Source organism: Talpa occidentalis, unplaced genomic scaffold (assembly GCF_014898055.3).
Source record: "Talpa occidentalis isolate TD23 unplaced genomic scaffold, MPIMG_talOcc4v2.1, whole genome shotgun sequence".
In the NCBI taxonomy this organism is placed as follows: Eukaryota; Metazoa; Chordata; class Mammalia; order Eulipotyphla; family Talpidae; genus Talpa; species Talpa occidentalis.
Window position 1 is genome coordinate 3,445,036 of NW_026555331.1, and position 17,133 is coordinate 3,462,168.

Sequence of the window (17,133 nt, forward strand, 5' to 3'; positions counted from 1 at the left end):
CGGGCCCCCCGAGGGCGCCGTCCGGGCGCGGGGCACGCCCGCCCCGCCCCGCCCCGCCCCGCCCCGCCCCTCCCTGGCGCGGCTCGGCCCCGCCCCCTCGGCCGAGGACCCGCCCCCGCCCCGCCCCGCCCCGCTCGGGCGCGCAGGCACCACCGAGAGGCCGAGTCCGCCAGCGACCTAGAGCGTCCGGAAGTGGCTGGGGCCGGCGAGGGACGGGGCGCTTCCGGCCGGAGGCGGCGCGGGCCCGCAGGTGAGTGGGGCCGGGCCCTGGGTCCGCCCTCGGGGCCCCGGCCGCCCCGGCGGGCGCCGCGCGGGCCTGCGGGCTCCCCGCCCGGCGTGGCCCTCGGCGTCGGCCCTCGCGCCGCCCCCGCCCGGCCCCGGCCTCAGCGTCCGTCCCTGACGCCCCGCCGCGGCCGCAGCCCCGCGGGGTCCCCGCAGGGCCGGGCCCGAGACGGCGCGGCGCCCCCCCCGCGCCCCCCGCGCCCCCCCGCGCCCCCCCGGCGCCCCCCGCGCCCAACCGGTGCCCCCCCGCGCCCCCCGCGCCCACCCGGCGCCCCCCGCGCCCAACCGGTGCCCCCCCGCGCCCCCCGCGCCCCCCCGGCGCCCCCCCCCGGCGCCCCCCTCGCCCCCCCCCCGGCGCCCCCGAGCGGCGCGGCCGCAGCCCCGCGTCCTCCCCCGCCCCGGGAGCGGCATCCGAGTTTCGTGCCCAGAGACGGCCCGTCTCGCCGCGGACGCCCCTGCCCGCGGCCCGTCCGGGAGCGGCGGTCTCTGCCCGCCCGCCCGGCGAGCCCCTGAGGGCGGGTCCCGCCCCCTCCGGGCGTTCCGGCCGCTGGCAGCGCCCCCGCGGCACCCCGCGAGCCGGCCCGCGCAAGGGGCAGCCGCCCCCCGGGGCCGCCCGCCGGCGTCCTGCCCTCGCAAGCGCCCAGGCCGCGGGGCAGCCGGAGCTGGCTTTGGGGGTCACTGCCCCTTTGTAAGCCCGACGCCGCCTCCTTGTGGGCCGCATTCCCTGGTTCTGCGGGGCGGGCTGCGGGGCCCAGACGGGAGGCGCGGCCGCTGGGAGGAAGCCCTGCTGCAGTCCTCGGTGGGGCCTGGTGGGGCCTGGTGGGGGCCCGGCCCGCAGCTCCTGCACCAGACACCCACTGCCCTGCCCCCCGGCCCAGGGACTTGGGGATGCGCATCGCCACTCCCGCTGGGCAGAGGTGGTTCTCAGTGCTGGCTGCGGCATCAGTCTGTGACTAGCCGGTTAGCCAGCACTGGGGGCTCCCGCCCCGCCTGGCCCATCTCCCTGCCTGCTGCTGCACGGTGCTCGGGCGCTGAGCTGCTGTGGGAGAAGCCGGTCCCTTGTGGGGCTGAGTTGTCCAGCGGGCTGAGGCCTTGAAGACAAGTTCAAGGGCTCTGCTCCAGGTGGAATTGGAGGCGCCTCATTCTGGGGGATTTCGGGGATCCCTGCACCCCGCAGCATCTCCGGTCCCTCCTTGGCTGTTCTTGAAGGGCTCGCGGGTTTGTGTATCTGCAAGGTGGCCAGGTCAGGCAGCCGAGCGAGCGAGCGAGTGGTGACAGGAGAGGGAGGGGTCTGGGAAGGGCCTGCCAGAGCCACCTCTAATGCCGAGCGCAGCTTCTGACCCCCTGCCAGCCGGGAGATGCTGGGCAGTGCCGGTGGCCCGTGGACACCCTCTGCCCACCTCCTCGTGGCTGCCCGCATGCACGGCCATCTCAGACGCGCTCACCGTGGCCCGGCACGCGCTCCTAACACCTCTCTCATGCTTTCCAGCTCCCGCTGCCTCGTGTGGGAGGCCCACGGCTCAGTCAGGACAGCCCAGTCACCCAAAGCCTCTGCTCCCTACCTGCATTTGAGGGGAGAGGCGGCCACCGCCCCGCAGAGAGGCTGGAGACAGGTGGCGCGGAGGGTCCTGCCTGGTGTGTTGCCGCCGCCGCCCTGCTCCCCCCCAGGACCTGCAGCCAGGTGAGGCCCGTGACGGCTGCACCGGAGGTTGCTTGCCTAGTGGGGGAATGAAGGAAGGACAGAGGTCGCTCCTGTAGCCCGGGCTTGGCAGAACGGGGTGGGCGCGTGGCAAAGGAAGCCGGAGCCCGCCCAGGACGCCCGCCGGGACCGCCTGCCCATGGCCTCTGAGCCGGCTGCGGGGCGGGGCCCCGGGGGGAAGCGCAAGCGGGTGGTGCTGACTCTGCGCGAGAAGATCGACATCTGCGCGCGGCTGGAGCGGGGCGAGAGCCGCAGGGCACTGATGCAGGAGTACAACGTGGGCATGTCCACGCTCTACGACATCCGCGCGCACAAGGCCCGGCTGCTGGGCTTCTTCGCGGGCCCTGAGGGCGGCGCGGCGCTGGAGCGGCGGCGCACGCTGCACACGCCCAAGCTGGGGCGCCTGGACCGCGCCCTGTACCAGTGGTTCCTGGCCCAGCGCGCCGCGGGCGTGCCCGTGTCGGGCCCCATGCTCATCGAGAAGGCCAAGGGCTTCTACGAGCAGATGCAGCTCACCGAGCCCTGCGTCTTCTCGGGCGGCTGGCTCTGGCGCTTCAAGGCCAGGCACGGCATCAAGAAGCTGGACGCGGCCGGCGAGAGGCAGGCGGCTGACCACCAGGCGGCTGAGCGGTTCTGCGGCTTCTTCCGGAGCCTGGCCGCCGAGCACGGCCTGTGCCCCGAGCAGGTGTACAACGCGGACGAGACCGGCCTCTTCTGGCGCTGCCTGCCCAGCCCCGGGCCGGACGGGGCCGCTGGGGCCGGCCTCAGGCAGAGCAGGGACAGGCTGACCGTGCTGATGTGCGCCAACGCCACAGGCTCGCACAAGATCAAGCCCCTGGTGGTGGGCAAGGGCGGCGGCCCCAGGGCCTTCAAAGGCATCCAGCACCTGCCCGTCGCCTACAAGGCCCAGGGCAACGCGTGGGTGGACGCGGAGATCTTCTCGGACTGGTTCCACCACATCTTCGTCCCCTCGGTGAGGGAGCACTTCCGAGCGCGGGGCCTCCCCGAGGACAGCAAGGCCATTCTGCTGCTGGACAGCTCCCGCGCCCACCCCCAGGAGGCCGAGCTGGCGTCGGAGAACATCTTTACCATCTTCCTGCCGGCCGGCGCCGCCTCGCTCATCCAGCCCATGGACCAGGGCATCCGCAGGGCCTTCATGAGGAGCTTCGTCAACCCGCCCGTGGCGCTGCAGGGCTTCCACCCCCGCTACAGCATCAGCGACGCCGTCCTCAACGTGGCCTGTGCCTGGGAGGCGGTGGCCGGCCAGGTCTTCAGCCGGGCCTGGAGGAAGCTGTGGCCGGCGGTCACGCTGGCAGAAGGCTCGTCCTCCGAGGAGGAGGCTGAGCACGGCAGGACGAAGCCCCCCAGCCAGACTTTCGCCCACGTCATCGAGCTGGTGAAGGAGGCCCCAGCCGGGCCCGGCGGCAGGCCTCACAGGGGGGCCGCTGCCGAGCGGACGGGGCCGGGGGGGGAGGGCCGCCCCGTGGCCCCCGAGTCGGCGCAGGCCGCGGGGCGGACAGACCCGGTCAGGAGGCTGGGTGGCACGGGCCCTGGGGGCAGCGACGAGGCGGCCTGGGCGGAGGCGGCCGAGTCCTTCGACACAGTGGTCCGCTTCGCCGAGCGGCAGCCCTGCTTCACGGCGCAGGAGGCGGGGCAGCTGCGGGCGCTGCGGGCCGTGTTCGCCAGACAGCGGCAGCTGGCGTGGGGGCGCGTGGCGCTCAGGGCCGTGGTCAAACTCGAGGCCCCCCAGGAGCGCTCCCCGCTGCCCTGCTCGTCCTCCGACAACTGATGCCCCTGCCTCGGGACGGCGCTTCCGGTCCCCGTCGGCGGGCCTCACGCTGTCGCCTGCGCTGCCTCCGCAACGAGGGCAGGCCTGGGAGGCCGCGGAGCCCGGTGTGCAAAGCCTCCCGGCGCGGGCCGCGGGGCCGCTGCCTGAGCCTGAGGGGGAGGCGGTCCGTCTCCGGGGAGCCGCCCAGACTGACCGGGCTGTCGGGTTCCCGACCTGCTGGCCTGCCCAGCAGCCCTGTGCGCACCCGCCCGCCGTCCTCAGCCGCACGGAGCCCGCCTGCACGTCCCCATGTGGTGAGAGCCGGGAGGTGTCCTTGCTCTGGAGCCCCCACCCCGTGGTGGGCGCCCCTAAGCCACTGCGGGCTCAGCCTGGTCCCCCCACGTGCCGCAGATCTCAGCGAGGCTCCAGCTGGTGCTGGCCTCCGAAGCGAGTCTTCATCGGGGTGGAGCGCGAGCGGCTGGCACGGGCCTTGCCTCACCTGCCCACCCCAGCCGCTCGCTGCTCTGCCCCGCCCGTGCAAGGGTCACCTGCGCTGCTGCCCGTCCTGCACCCCTGTGGTGTGTCCGTGGAGGTGGTGGAGCCAGCAGGCGCCCCACGCTCGGGCCCGCTCCTGGGCAGGGTGTCTGCGCTGCCCCTGCGTCCTGGCGCCGTGGACTGGAGCCAGGGAGCTGCAGCTGCTGGAGGGGCCGGGCCCTCGCCCCAGCTGGGCTTGAGCAGCAGGACTTTGGGGGGCAGCAGAGGGACAGGTCCCCTGGTGGCTCTGGACGGTTTGCCCTGTCAGACGGGACCCCAGGCCGGCCTCTTCTCGGCAGTGACTGGCTCCTGCCCTGGCGTGTCTGTGTGGCTGGTCAGTAACGTGTGGCCAATGAGCATTCTTCAGGGGCGCCGCGGGGGACCCCCCACCCCCGCCGTGGCTACACCTGGACACGCAGGGTGGGCGGCAGCTGCTTGGGGCTGGGGGTCTTTCAGTGGCTTCTGCCCGGGCCCCGTCGGCCTGCCTCTTCCCAGCGCTGGTGTCTGCGCTTCCCACGGCGGGCCTGGGCCCGATGGGGCTCTAGCGTGGACCACCCGTGCCGCAAGTGTTTCATGTTGGGGGGCTGCAGGGAAGGGGTGGGGGCAGCAGGCCAGGCCCTGTCCTGGTGCCCCCCAGCCTCAGTGTAGGAAGCTGAGCAAGGGAGGCTGCTTGGGGACAGGCCTGCCTGAGGAACGCAGTCTGGGAGGCTGCGGCCGCCCTGTCCCTGGGGCTTCTGGGGCTGTTCCTCAGTCTGCAGGGCCCTCCCGCCTCCGGCAGGCCAGCATGCCCGTTGGGACGGTGTCCCCTGGGGGTCCTTGAGCAGGGCTGCCCTGCGCCGTGGGGAGGTGGGGTGTCAGTCACGCTGGTCGGCCCCTCCCTCCGGCCTGTCCTAGAGGCCCTTCCTCTAGGGGCAGGTGGGGTCCTGGGCCCAGACTGGGCCCTGGGGGCCATGCAGACATGGCGTCCCTGCAGGGCTGTGGATGGGCCCCGCCTCCGGGCGCGCTTCCCTGAAGGGCTGTTTTCCCTGCCGGGCCTCAGATGAGCCGTAAGTCTCCTTGTGGTTCCGAAGGAGAGGCCATGGGCTCGCGCTGAGTCTCCTTTAACCCGAGACATTATTTAAAACAGCAGCTCGCGGCGGGGCAGGCCGGGCTGTGCAGCTCTCGGGCCCGGCCTCCGGGGGCCACCCCCCCCTGCCCGCGCACGCCTGTCCTCTCCGCGCTCGTGCCTGCGCAGCCCCAGCCCAGCCGCCTGTGTCCTGAAAGAGGCCGGGGCGGCTGCTCGTGCCGCAACCGGCCGGCTGGCAGCCCTCGCGGGGTGCAGCCCCCAGGCCCAGGCCGCCGTCTGTGCGCCTGGCCCCCTCCTTCGGGTGACAGAAGAGCAGAAACAGCGCTTCAGTGGAGCAAAGACCAATTCTTAAACCCCCCTTTGTCCAGCCCACCAGGCGCGGTCCTGCCTCAGGGGCCTCGGCTCCATGGGTGGCAGCGGCTCCTGTGCGAGGGGGCAGCCCAGGGCCCTGCTGGTCCATGCCGCGCCTCCCGGGCGTGGTGGCAGCGAGGCCTGGGGTCGTGCCGGGGGCCGCGGCGCTGCCGAGTGAGGATGACGTTCCGGAAGCCGACAGCCAAGTGCACGCTGCCGCTGGCCGGGCCTCCGCCGGGCTAAGTGGTCAGTGTTCTGTTGCAAGGTTGACACAATAAAAACATAGTTGAAAAGACAAGCCCAAGGTGTTGGTGAGGATGTGGGGCGCCCCGCAGAGCTGGGGCCACCGAGAGTCCGTCAGCAGGGAGCCCCGGGGGTCGGAGGGAGTGGGCTCACCTGGGGGGCCAGGAATCAGCACGGGGGCACCCCACACCCCCAGCCCCTGCTGAGCTCAGCCACTGGCCAGTCAGGGAGACACAGGGCACTGCGGGTGGGCGAGGCCGGCTCTGACCGGTGCCCAGCAGCAGGCGTCCGTTGCCAGGTCCATGGGGCGCATCTGGGCCTGGAAATCTGGGCTAAGCCAGCAGATCCCTGGGGTGCTGGGATGGGGGGCTCCTGGGCCCAGCTAGCGGGGCAGGCCCCATGTGCAGGCCCAGGCCCTAGGGAGTGACTGATCGCCCCCCACGTCCCCCCTTGGTCCCTCTTACCACGTCGGTCCTGCCGTGTGTGGGCCCTGGGGCTGCCTGTGGCGCAGCCTCCGGTGAGGACAGGCGCAGATGGAGGCTTGAGCCTTCACTGAGCCAGGCCGGGGGGCTCCGTGGAAGACCAGTGAGGGCGAGGACGCTCTGGACATGGCCCCTGGCAGCTGGCCGGGGAGGTGGCCTCATCCTGGCTCTTCTCAGGCTCCTGCCACGGTCCTGAGGCTCTGCCTGGAGTGGCTGTGCGGCCTGCGGCTGAGAGCAGCCAGGGGCAGCGGCCTGCACGGCACAGAGACCTGCCCTCAGTGCCTGTCCTGCCCCGGAGCCCTGTCTGCGCTGGGGCGCGAGTCCTGCGGGGCTGGCCCAGCACACGGCCACCCTCCATCTAGCTCCCGCACGCACACGCACCATCTGCACCCCTGCCTGATCCCCCACCAGCCCCTGATCCCACTGAAGAACCCGCCGCCTGGCCCCTGCCCCTCACCCTGTGTGGTTTTGTGCCCTCCTTGCTGGGCCACACCTCCCTACTCCTGGGGACGCTGGGCTGTGCCTTTCCCATACTTAGAGTTGACCCCGTGCTCCTGATCAGTTGTCCCCGACTCCCAAGCCCTGTGCAGGCCTCCCCGCTTCAGAGAGGAGGGGCAGAGGCTGCGCCCAAGGCACAGGGGAGGAGGGGCCAGGGCGGCAGCTGGGCCGGTGCTGGGGCCCCGGGGAGGGGGGCAGCCCTGCGCTGGGCGGGCGCCTGCTGAGTCCGGCATGGCCCAGGCAGGCAGAGCCTGGAAACGGGCGTCCCCGAGGCCAGTTCAGATGGGGGTTTCTCTGGCTGAGCTCTGGTCGAAGCTTCTAGAACTTTCATTTGCTGCCTGCTCCTGTGGACACAGGCTGTGCTGGGCCCCGGCACCTCCACCCTGTCACATCCTGTGAGAAGGCCGTCCCACCGGGATCCGGGCTCTGTGTCTGCGCCCATGGGCGCCCACGGGCGCAAGCCCGAGTCACCAGGGCCCCACCAGGCCCGAGCCGCCGATCTCGGGGAGGGCGAGGAGGCTTTGGGGCTCAGCCGGTGGGGGTCCTTTGGTGATGAAGCCGCCCGCCCTGGGCATCCTGGCCCTTACCTTCCAGCTGCCTGGGAGGCCCGCTCGGCCCCGTCCGGAGTCGGGGTTCAGGACCAGCTGTGACTGGCCCAAGCCGGTGCTGGGGCTCCTTGTGGGCCCTGCCGCCCCATCCCTCCTCTTCGGGGGCTTGTGATCCACCGGTCTTGTCCTCCACCGCCATCCCCGACACCAAGCCCTCCAAGGTGGACGAGCACCTGCTGTGCCCCTGAGCCGGGCAGGGGGCGGGGGGCGGGGGGCGCTACAGACACATCACCAGCTGCTCCCTGTGCCTGGAAGGCTGGGGGCTTCCTGGAGTCCCCTCCACCCCCGGGCACAGAGGGGCTCTTGTCTGGGCACGGGGTTGACGGCGGGACCCATGGCCTGTGCTGGATCTGAGAGCCACCGGAGGAGGGTGGTTTCAGTCCTTTGGCGAAAGCGGAAGGCGCTCCGGCCTCCTGAGGGTGCTGGCTGCGCCGGGCTTGGCCTGTGGCCCCGGGGACTGGGCGCGCAGGGTCCGTGAACGCGCCAGGGCACAGGGCAGATGGGGTCCGGCCCCGCCTCTGCGGCGCGGCAGAGCCCGGGACACACACCTGGGCCGAGGGGTGCCTGACGCGCGGGTGCGTCAGGGTGGGCGGGAGCGTGACGCGCGGCCCCAGACAAAGGCGGCTCGGAGGGAGGCTGGGCTCCCGGAGGTGAGTCAGCGGTGCCGTGACTCAGCCTGTCAGGCCTGAAGCCGCGAGGAGCCGCCCCGGAGGGGAGGAGGGGCCAGGGCGGCAGGCGGGCGGTGCTGGGGCCCCGGGGAGGGGGCAGCCCTGCGCTGGGCCGGTGCCCGCGGAGTCCGGCATGGCCCAGGCAGGCAGAGCCTGGAAAGGGGGGCAAGGCGGTGGGTGTGGCCAGGAGCCCAGGTTTGGGGATCCGCCTGCAATGGGCGATGTGGCCGACCACCCCCTGCACCCTCTGGCCACCCACGGCTGCCCAGCTGAGCTCCTGAAGGAGGAGCCGGGGAGGCGGGGCCTGTGTCTGCCAGGGCGGCCGGGGGCGGACCCCGGGTCACACAGCTCCAGGCGGTCCCAGGCAAGGGCGCGCGGGGAGCCCCTCAGCTCTGCAGAGGACCCGCGCCCGCCTGCGCCGTGGAGCCGGGACAGACCCGCTCTATCCAGCCCTGGCGGGTGGGAGACCGAGTCCAGGGGCCCAGCGGCCTGGCCTCCCTCCCGCGCTTTCCTGTGCCACCTCAAGGCCTGAGGTGCGGGCCCGGGGTGGGGGCACGAGTGGGGTCTCACCCAGCCAGAGGCCAGGCCGTGGCGGTCACCCTTCGGCAGCCCGCTCCAAGGACGGCCTCCCAGCCTGGAGGTGGCACTAGTGCGGCTGGGGCGGGGCTGCGGGCTCGGAGGGCGGCCCCCCGCCCCCCCCCGCCGCCGCCCCCAGCCCCCGCACACTGGGACCCTGCTGGACTGGCCGGAGTGCAGGCCGGCGTCAGGGCCAGCTGTGTGGCTGGACAGAGGCCCCGGGCCAGTTGTCCCAGCCGAGGCAGGGAGGACCCCGCCTCTCCCCCGAACCCCGAACCCCTCCCGCCAGGACACTGCCCCCTGCAGTCTTCCCGCGGCCCCCTGGCTGCCCTCGCCCCACCCGGGACACCTCAGCCCCCTGCCCCCGGCGCCGGCCCCATGGGGTGTGGGGCTCAGAGTGCTCTGCTGACTCCACTGCTTGGCGGGGTGGAGACGGGCGGGCAGGGCCGCGGGGGTTGGAGGGCCGCGGCGCCAGGCTGCTTCCCGGGCACCGCTGCCCCGGCCCGCGGTCCTGCTCGCAGCTCGCCCCGCCAGCGTCCTGTCTCGTGAGCAGGGCGAGCGGGGCCAGCGGCCCTGGCGCCCGTCCCCCGGCGAGCGGAGCTGCTGCTGAGCCCCTCCCGTGACTCGGGCACCCCCGCCGCCACACGCCCACCACGGCTGCGCTGAGGGGTTCCAGTCCTCAGGGCGACAGCAGCCCTGGGGGTGGGAGCTGACCACACGCGACTCGGAGGGAGGGCAGGGGTGTGAGGCAGGTTGCCGAGTTCAGATCCAGCTGGTCCTGGTGGCTCGGGGAGCACCCAGGGGTGCACCTTCCCCCTGGGAGGAGCCGCCGTGGGTCCCGCAGTGAGCAGGGCTGGACCCCTCCCTGCCAGGCCCCACCCGAGGGGCCACAGGGCCCAGCGACCCCTCCCTGCTGCCACCCCTCCCAGTGACCTCTGGGGTCAGTGGCCTCATGCTCTGGGGTCAGAGGTTGGCCAGTGATGTGATGGAGCAGGGGGTGGGGCGGGGCCTGGGAAGGTCCAGGGCAGGGTGCACCCAGAGAAACAGCTGGGGCTCCCATAGGTGCAGGGCACCCCTGGTGTCCAGCCTCCCTGCGGGCCTCGTGCTAATGGACCAGCGCTCTCAGGGCTGTGCACAGACCCTGGCCGAGCACCGTGCTGCGGACGCCGGGAGGCCGAGAATCTTCCCGGAGCGGACACGCGGGCAGAAGGGCCCAGAGAACACCCCTGGGGTCAGTGGGAGCAGGGCGGGGGGGGGGGCGCTGGAGCGGGAGGGGCAGTGACCGGAGGGGAGGGGCAGCACCCAGCACTGCCCCCAGGCCGGCCTCTGGGTTCTCCATACCGCGTGGCGCAGCCCGGGGCGGCCTCCAGCGGGGCGAGCCCACCCGCCCATGACCAGGCACGCCCCCTCCGCTGGGCAGGTTCCTGGGGCCCTGCGGGGTCACAGGGCAGGGCTGGACATGCTGGACGAGAGTGTCCTCAGATGTCCTTGGTGCCCACCACCGCATGGGCACAGGGTCCAGCAGGAGCGGGTGGACAGGGGTAGGGCCCAGGGATGTCACTGCGAGGGCCGGCGGCAGGGCGGCAGGGCGGCAGGTGCCCTCCCCTGATTGGCCACCGCGGTTTCCGGCAGGATGCGGGCGTCCGGGCGGCTGGGCGGGCCAGCGCGGGGCCAGCGCGGGGAAGCTCCGGCGCGTCACACTGAGCTATTCTCAGCCTCACTCCTTTTATGGCCGCGGAAGTGAGCCTGGAGCTGCCAGAGAGCGCCAAGTGGGGGTGCACAGAACAGCAGGAAGGCTCCGCGCCCCCTCCCTGGCACGGGCTGTCCTGAACCCCCAGCACGGGGGTGTCTGGCAAGGGCCAGCTGGCAGAGAACCCCTGAGTGAGGGACCAGACGCTCATGGGGCTCGGCATCTGGGCCCCAAGGGCGCTCAGCGGGTAGCAGGGGCCAGCCCACCGCCTGGCTGGGGGCCCAGTGGGGCAGAGGGAGGGGGCCGCCCAACTCCCACCCCGGGGAGCTCCGGGCTGCCCCCGGTAGGCCCCTCCTTACACCCCTAGCCCTCATGGCCGCCAGGCCTCCCCAGCTGCCGCCCGCTGGCTCACTGTCCCTCAGCCCGCGGGTCCAGACGGGAGACCACAGCCGAGGTGGGACCTTCAGATCTGCTCCCGCTGCAGCCCCTCCAGGCGCAGGCCCGGCCCCGCACGCCTGTCCCTGCGCCTCCCCGCCCCACTCCGTGTCCAGGCTTGTAGGCGCCTCTGGCTGCCGCCCCGGGCAGAGGTGTCCTTTGGCAGGAACCAGTGGCCAGCCCACCCCCCAGCAGGCTCAGGCTGGCACAGGGGTGGGGAGGCTGTGGCTGGAGAGAGGAGGCCCCAGCGCACGCATGCTCATGCACACTCACATGCACGCTCGCACACGCATGCTCACGCACTGCACACATGCTCGCACATGCTCACACACTTGCACATGCGTGCTCACACTGCACACAGGCTCACATGCACGCTCATGCACTGCACACATGCTCATACATGCATGCTCACACATGCATGGTCATGTGCGCTCACACACACATGCATGCTCATGCACTGCACACACACTTACACATACATGCACACACACGCATGCACATGAAGGGCCCTGAGGGGCAGGCCCAGGGCGGAGAGGCCCATCCCGGGGCGGGGATGCGGCCCTGACAGCGCAGGACAGGCTGCTCTGTGCGTGGGTTGGGTGGGCCCTCGGCTACTACCTGACGGAGGTGGGGGTGGACAGGACACCCCCAGGTTGGGAAGTATCGCTCAGGCCCAGCCCCCACGCACTGCCCACCCACGCCGGGCCCGCTGCCGGGGCGAAGAGGACAGCCCGGGCCGCGCAGGAGGCCCGCGGGCGGCCCTGGTGAGGGCAGATGAGACCCCGTGGAGGCAGAGGTGGCCGGGTCCTTGGCCCAGCGTGTCTGGTGTCCCCACTGCACATCTGCCTCCTGTGCTGGGGACCCCTGCCGTGGGCCACAACGCCTCCCGCCCCCACCCCATTTCCGGGGGGTGAGCCGGCAGCTGGTGCCTGCAGCACAGAGGGCCACCCAGCAGCCCTGCCCCCCCGCGGCCGGCTTGGGGATCACGGTGATGCCCCTACTTGAGGGGGTCACCCGCATCTCCCCGTACCCCACGGTGCCCAGGCCAGCCCAGGGACTCGGGCGCTGTGTTCATGGAGTGACCCACGCGCCGTGGTCTGTGCACACGTCACAGATGAAGGAGCAGAGGCAGGTCCTGCACGGCCCTGGCTGGGGCTCGGGCCAGCCCTGACCCTCTCCGGCCTAGGGGTGTCCTGGAGGGCAGGCCCTCGGCCACCCGGTGCCCCGCCGGCCCGGCCTCGTGCGGAGAGGCCGCCGCGGGTGCGAGGAGCGCGGGTAGGCGGCTCTTGGAAAAATACAAACTTCCCTTGGAGGCCGGACGGGAGGCGCTGAGGCAGGAGGCGGGAAGGAGGGGGGTCTGGTGTGTGGGGGCCCCGGAACAAACAGGCTGCCTGTTCCAGGGACAGGGCGGGGCGCCAGCCAAACAGGCCCAGAGGGGGAGGGGGAGGGACGCGCCTGCCTCGGGCTCCCCCGCCCTCCCGGGCTCTGGACGGGCTCCCCAGGCCTGGCCTCCGCCCCTGCTCTGGGTCACGGGCCTCCAGTCCCTGGCTCCGGCCCTGCCCTGGTGGTGTTGGGGCCCCGTCCATCCTGCCTGCCCTGGGGTGTCTCAGGGCTCCTCCGGGCAGGGACCCGCCACCGCTGTCGGCGCCTGGGGTGGTGCCCCTAACTCTCAGAAGTCCTGTGGAGCCGGGCAGGCCGCCCGCCCCCAGGCCCATCTCCCGCTTCGCTTAGCTGGTCCCCAGCCCAGCCCCGCCGCCTCGTCTGTGCCCTCGGCCTCCCGCCCACCTGCCCGCGCCTGTGGGGGCGGGGGTCAGGGCCAGGGTCTCCCGTCCGAGCTGGCCCCAGACCCCGCTGCCAGCTGGCATCCCTCAGGGCCCTGCCCAGGCCCCGCCACCCAGGCCCTGGAGGCGGCGCTGACAGGAGCCCAGAGCCGGGCCCCCCCACCCCGTGTGAGGGACGGAAAAGGGTCCCTCCTTGCTCGCCCCCCACTCATCCCCAGCGCCTGTCCCGGGGCTCTGGGGAGGAGGGTGTGGCTGGGCGAGGCCTCCCAAGACTGAATTTGGGGGCAGAGCCCACCTTGAAGGGGGCATCTCAGCATCGCAGGGTCGCCAAGGGGCGGGGCCCGGCCTGCAGCCCGGGGTGGGGTGTCAGAGCCCCAGAGGCTGCAGGGGAGCTGCCTGCTTCCAGGCGCCCCAGGGTCGCCCCGCCTGCCCCCCCGCCCAGAGCCCCCATCGCTCAAGCCTGGGGAGGGCCCGCTGCCAGGCCCAGGGGCTACTGGAAGGGGTCCCGGGCCCTCCCTCCCTCCCGGCACCGGCCCCTCCAGCAGACCCTCCCCAACCCGCCCCTCAGCCGTCCTGCTCCGGTGAGGCTGGGGTGCAGGCCAGCCGCAGTGGCTCGAGGAGCAGGTGGTGAGTGGCCCCCCCATCCCGGTGGTGGGGAGCTGCCGCTTTTCTTCTCCGGGTCTGGAGGCGGAAGAATGGAGGCCGGGCCCCAGCGCGGGGGCTGCCGGGCCTCTGGGGCGATAATTGGGCAGCCATTAAGTGTTCCCGGCTGTCACCTGCCTCGGCAGGAGGGTCTCTGCCCCCGCACCCCGCCGCCGGACGCCAGATGGGAGGAGGGCGCTCTCTCACCAGGCCTGGTCCCGCGGGGGCACCCGTCTGGGATGGGCCACCCCCAGAGCGCCCCCCGCCCCCCCCCTCCCGGTGGTGGTGCCGCACCCCACCTTCCAATCAGTGGCCACCTCTGTCACCCAGCCCCCAGCCCTGCCAGCCCCAGCGCCGGGACGGGGCTCCCCTTCTCTGGGAAGCTGCGTGGGTGGGGCGGGGGCTGGACCTCTGTGGGCCCTGCCCAGAGCCTGGCAGAGCCGCCCTGCGGGCCAGGGGCCACGTGGGCTTCGGAACGGGTGGGGATGGGGGCGGCCCTGGGGAGCGCGGTCCCAGCTGAGCGGGCCCCTGCGGTGGCTCCCTGACCAGGACCCCAGACACAGGCCCCGGCTCACTCCAGACCTCCACAGGCTCCTGGTCACCCCGGGCCGCTCACCCGGCCTGTGGCCCGGCCTGCCCCTGGCAGCTGCAGACCCAGCCTCCTCGGCTCCGGGAAACACCGCCTGGGGCGGACGGCTGGGATTCCTGTTCCAGCAGCTTCTCTGCCCGGCTCCCTCCCTGCTGCTCCCCTCCGCTCTGCCCACCCACTCGCCTTGAATTAGAAATGCCAGGAGAGCGGTTTTTAGGGAGTTTTTGCCAGAAAGACACCGCCACCCCGCAGCTCAGGGGGAGAGAGACAGATGGGCCCTGGGTGGGGTCTGGGGGGACGGGGCATCCCAGAGACCACGGCCCCTGCGTGTCCCGGAGTGTGTGGGCAAGGCAGAAGGGCCGCGGGCTGCGTCGGGGATGGGCGTGCAGGGTTGAGTGGGGGGCTATGAGTGTGCATGTGGGTGAGTGGGGGGCTATGAGTGTGCATGTGGGTGAGTGGGGGGCTATGAGTGTGCATGTGGGGGGCTATGAGAGTGCACGTGGGGGGCTATGAGTGTGCATGTGGGGGGCTATGAGTGTGCATGTGGGGGGCTATGAGTGTGCATGTGGGTGAGAGGGGGCTATGAGTGTGCATGTGGGGGGCTATGAGTGTGCAGTGTGTCCCGGGAGAGGGGGGCCCCGCAGTAGGTCCTGTCTGCATGCTTGGGGCAGGCATGGCGGGTGTTACCTGGGCCCCACACCGTCCACCAGGGTAACCCAGAAAGAACGTCCCTCCCCCCACGACAGCCCGAGAGCGGGAGGGGCGGCCTCCCGGGGAGCCTCGCTTCCGGAGCCCCTTTCCTTACATGGGCTTCTGCAGCCCGCGAGCTGGCGCCCTCCCCCTCCCCCTCCCCCCGCCCTCCCCCTCCCTCCCCCCGCCCTCCCCCTTCCGTCCTCTAGGAAGTCTGGGGGCTTCTGACTTGGCCCCCCTGTGGTCTGGGGGTTCAGGGCCAGTACCAGGGCGGGAGGCGAAGGAGCCCCCATCTCCTACGCCCCTCCCCCAGCTTCCGGCGCCCCGAGACTCTCGGCAGAGGAGTCGCCGAGGGTCCAGCACGCGCCGGGCAGCGCTGTCCACACCCGCCCCCGCCCCGGCCGGCAAAGCAGCTCCGGCGGCCCAGGGGCCGGTCTGGGGCGCAGGAGCCCCCGCCCCCAGCAGCCGGCGGGAGGCAGTCGCCCGTGGGGACTCACACCGCCCTCGGGGTGCTTGTGCGGCGGGACCTCCCGCAAAGGGGGGCTGGGCGGGGCGGGGGGGTCCCCGAGCGGGGGTCCGGCAGCCCCACCCCGTGGGGCGAGGAGGGCGGAGGCGACGCACCCCAGCGCCCCCAGCCTGGCCGCGCGGTCCCGCCGGCCGGAGGCGCCTGGGGGCGGGGCCGCGCGCGTTCGTCACCCCGCGGCAAGCGGGGCGCGGGGAGGGGGGGGCGCGGGGCGGGGCCTGCGGGCGGCGCGGGCGGCGCCAATGGGAGCGATCGGCGGGGCCGCCCCCGGCCGCGCGGGGCATAAAGCGCCGGCGCCGCGGCCCGGAGCGCAGACAGCCTGCGGGCGAGCCGAGCGGAACCGAGCCGGGCAGAGCCGCGCCGCGCCGGGCAGAGCCGCGCCGAGCCGGGCAGAACCGAGCCGGGCAGAGCCGAGCCGCGCCGGGCAGAGCCGCGCCGAGCCGGGCAGAGCCGCGCCGCGCCGGGCAGAGCCGGGACCGCCCGCCCCGCCGCCCCAGGGAGCCGCCGCCCGCCCGCCCGCCCGCCCGCGCCCCGCCGCGCCGATGGAGCTGGACCGCATGGCCGGCGGCGGCCTCCACGCCTACCCCGGGCCGCGGGGCGCGCCGGCCGCCAAGCCCAACGTGATCCTGCAGATCGGCAAGTGCCGCGCGGAGATGCTGGAGCACGTGCGCAGGACGCACCGGCACCTGCTGACCGAGGTGTCCAAGCAGGTGGAGCGCGAGCTCAAGGGGCTGCACCGCTCGGTGGGCAAGCTGGAGAGCAACCTGGACGGCTACGTGCCCGCCGGGGACTCGCAGCGCTGGAAGCGCTCCATCAAGGCCTGCCTGAGCCGCTGCCAGGACACCATCGCGCACCTGGAGCGCTGGGTCAAGCGCGAGATGCACGTGTGGCGCGAGGTCTTCTACCGGCTGGAGCGCTGGGCCGACCGCCTGGAGGCCATGGGCGGCAAGTACCCGGTGGGCGCGGAGCCCCCGCACCCCGTCTCCGTGGGCGTGGGCGGCCCCGAGGGCTACTGCCGCGAGGCCGACCCCTACGACTACAGCGTCAGCCCCTACGCCATCACCCCGCCCCCCGCCGCCGGGGAGCTGCCGGGCCAGGAGCCCGACGACGCCCAGTACCCGCCCTGGGCGCCCGGCGAGGACGGGCCGCTGAGCCCGGGCGTGGACACGCAGATCTTCGAGGACCCGCGCGAGTTCCTGAGCCACCTGGAGGAGTACCTGCGGCAGGTGGGCGGCACCGAGGAGTACTGGCTGTCCCAGATCCAGAACCACATGAACGGGCCCGCCAAGAAGTGGTGGGAGTTCAAGCAGGGCTCGGTGAAGAACTGGGTGGAGTTCAAGAAGGAGTTCCTGCAGTACAGCGAGGGCACGCTGTCCCGCGAGGCCATGCAGCGCGAGCTGGACCTGCCGCAGAAGCAGGGCGAGCCTCTGGACCAGTTCCTGTGGCGCAAGCGGGACCTGTACCAGACGCTGTACGTGGACGCGGAGGAGGAGGAGATCATCCAGTACGTGGTGGGCACCCTGCAGCCCAAGCTCAAGCGCTTCCTGCGCCACCCGCTGCCCAAGACCCTGGAGCAGCTCATCCAGAGGGGCATGGAGGTGCAGGACGGGCTGGAGCAGGCGGCCGAGCCCGCCGCGCCCCGCCTGGCCGCCGAGGACGAGGCCGAGGCCCTCACGCCCGCGCTCACCAACGAGTCCGTCGCCAGTGACCGGACCCCGCCCGAGTAGAGGCCCGCGGCCCGCCACACCCCCCGCGGCTGCGGCCACCGGGACTTTGGACCGGGGCTCCGTCCTGCCGGGGGGAGCCCCGGTCTCCAGCCGCTGGGCGCCCCCCGGCTGAGCCTCCAGCCAGACTCACACAGACACACCTCATCCAGAAGCGGGCAGAGCCCCCCAGCAGGCGAGGCGCCCTCTTCCCTGCCAGCCCGCGCCGCCACCCTCCCCGCCTGTCCCGGGCATCCTCTCCTTCACTCGGGCCAACGAGACGTCGCCCCCAGCCCCGCGTTCTG

At 73.2% G+C, this 17,133-nt stretch overlaps 2 protein-coding genes and 1 long non-coding RNA gene across 4 annotated transcripts; 2 read left to right on the forward strand and 1 right to left on the reverse strand.

Moving 5' to 3' along the window:
* The first annotated feature begins 213 nt into the window (after positions 1-213).
* On the forward strand, positions 214-3,785 carry JRK (Jrk helix-turn-helix protein). Of its 2 annotated transcripts, none has more exons than XM_037492190.1 (2): positions 214-250; positions 1,772-3,785. In XM_037492190.1, the coding sequence occupies exon 2, from the start codon at positions 2,121-2,123 to the stop codon at positions 3,768-3,770; it is 1,650 nt and encodes a 549-aa protein (XP_037348087.1). In that variant the 5' UTR covers positions 214-250; positions 1,772-2,120; the 3' UTR covers positions 3,771-3,785. The 2 variants fall into 2 exon arrangements, with proteins under 2 accessions (XP_037348087.1, XP_054547915.1); XM_054691940.1 differs by lacking the exon at positions 214-250 and adding an exon at positions 918-1,404.
* Positions 3,786-5,617: 1,832 nt separating this feature from the next.
* On the reverse strand, positions 5,618-8,015 carry LOC119234878 (uncharacterized). The gene is made up of 3 exons (XR_005122702.2): positions 7,511-8,015; positions 6,408-6,677; positions 5,618-5,955 (listed from the first exon to the last, which is right to left on the reverse strand). It is a non-coding gene; the product is annotated as an uncharacterized LOC119234878 (long non-coding RNA).
* Positions 8,016-15,667: 7,652 nt separating this feature from the next.
* Positions 15,668-16,852, forward strand: ARC (activity regulated cytoskeleton associated protein). Its single transcript, XM_037494383.1, has one exon. It carries the CDS (start codon positions 15,668-15,670, stop codon positions 16,850-16,852), a length of 1,185 nt encoding a protein of 394 aa, XP_037350280.1.
* Positions 16,853-17,133: the final 281 nt, after the last annotated feature.

Excerpts from the sequence above, each read along its gene's own strand:
- JRK (XM_037492190.1), top strand. The coding sequence starts at position 2,121 with ATGGCCTCTGAGCCGGCTGCGGGGCGGGGCCCCGGGGGGAAGCGCAAG.
- ARC (XM_037494383.1), top strand. The coding sequence starts at position 15,668 with ATGGAGCTGGACCGCATGGCCGGCGGCGGCCTCCACGCCTACCCCGGG.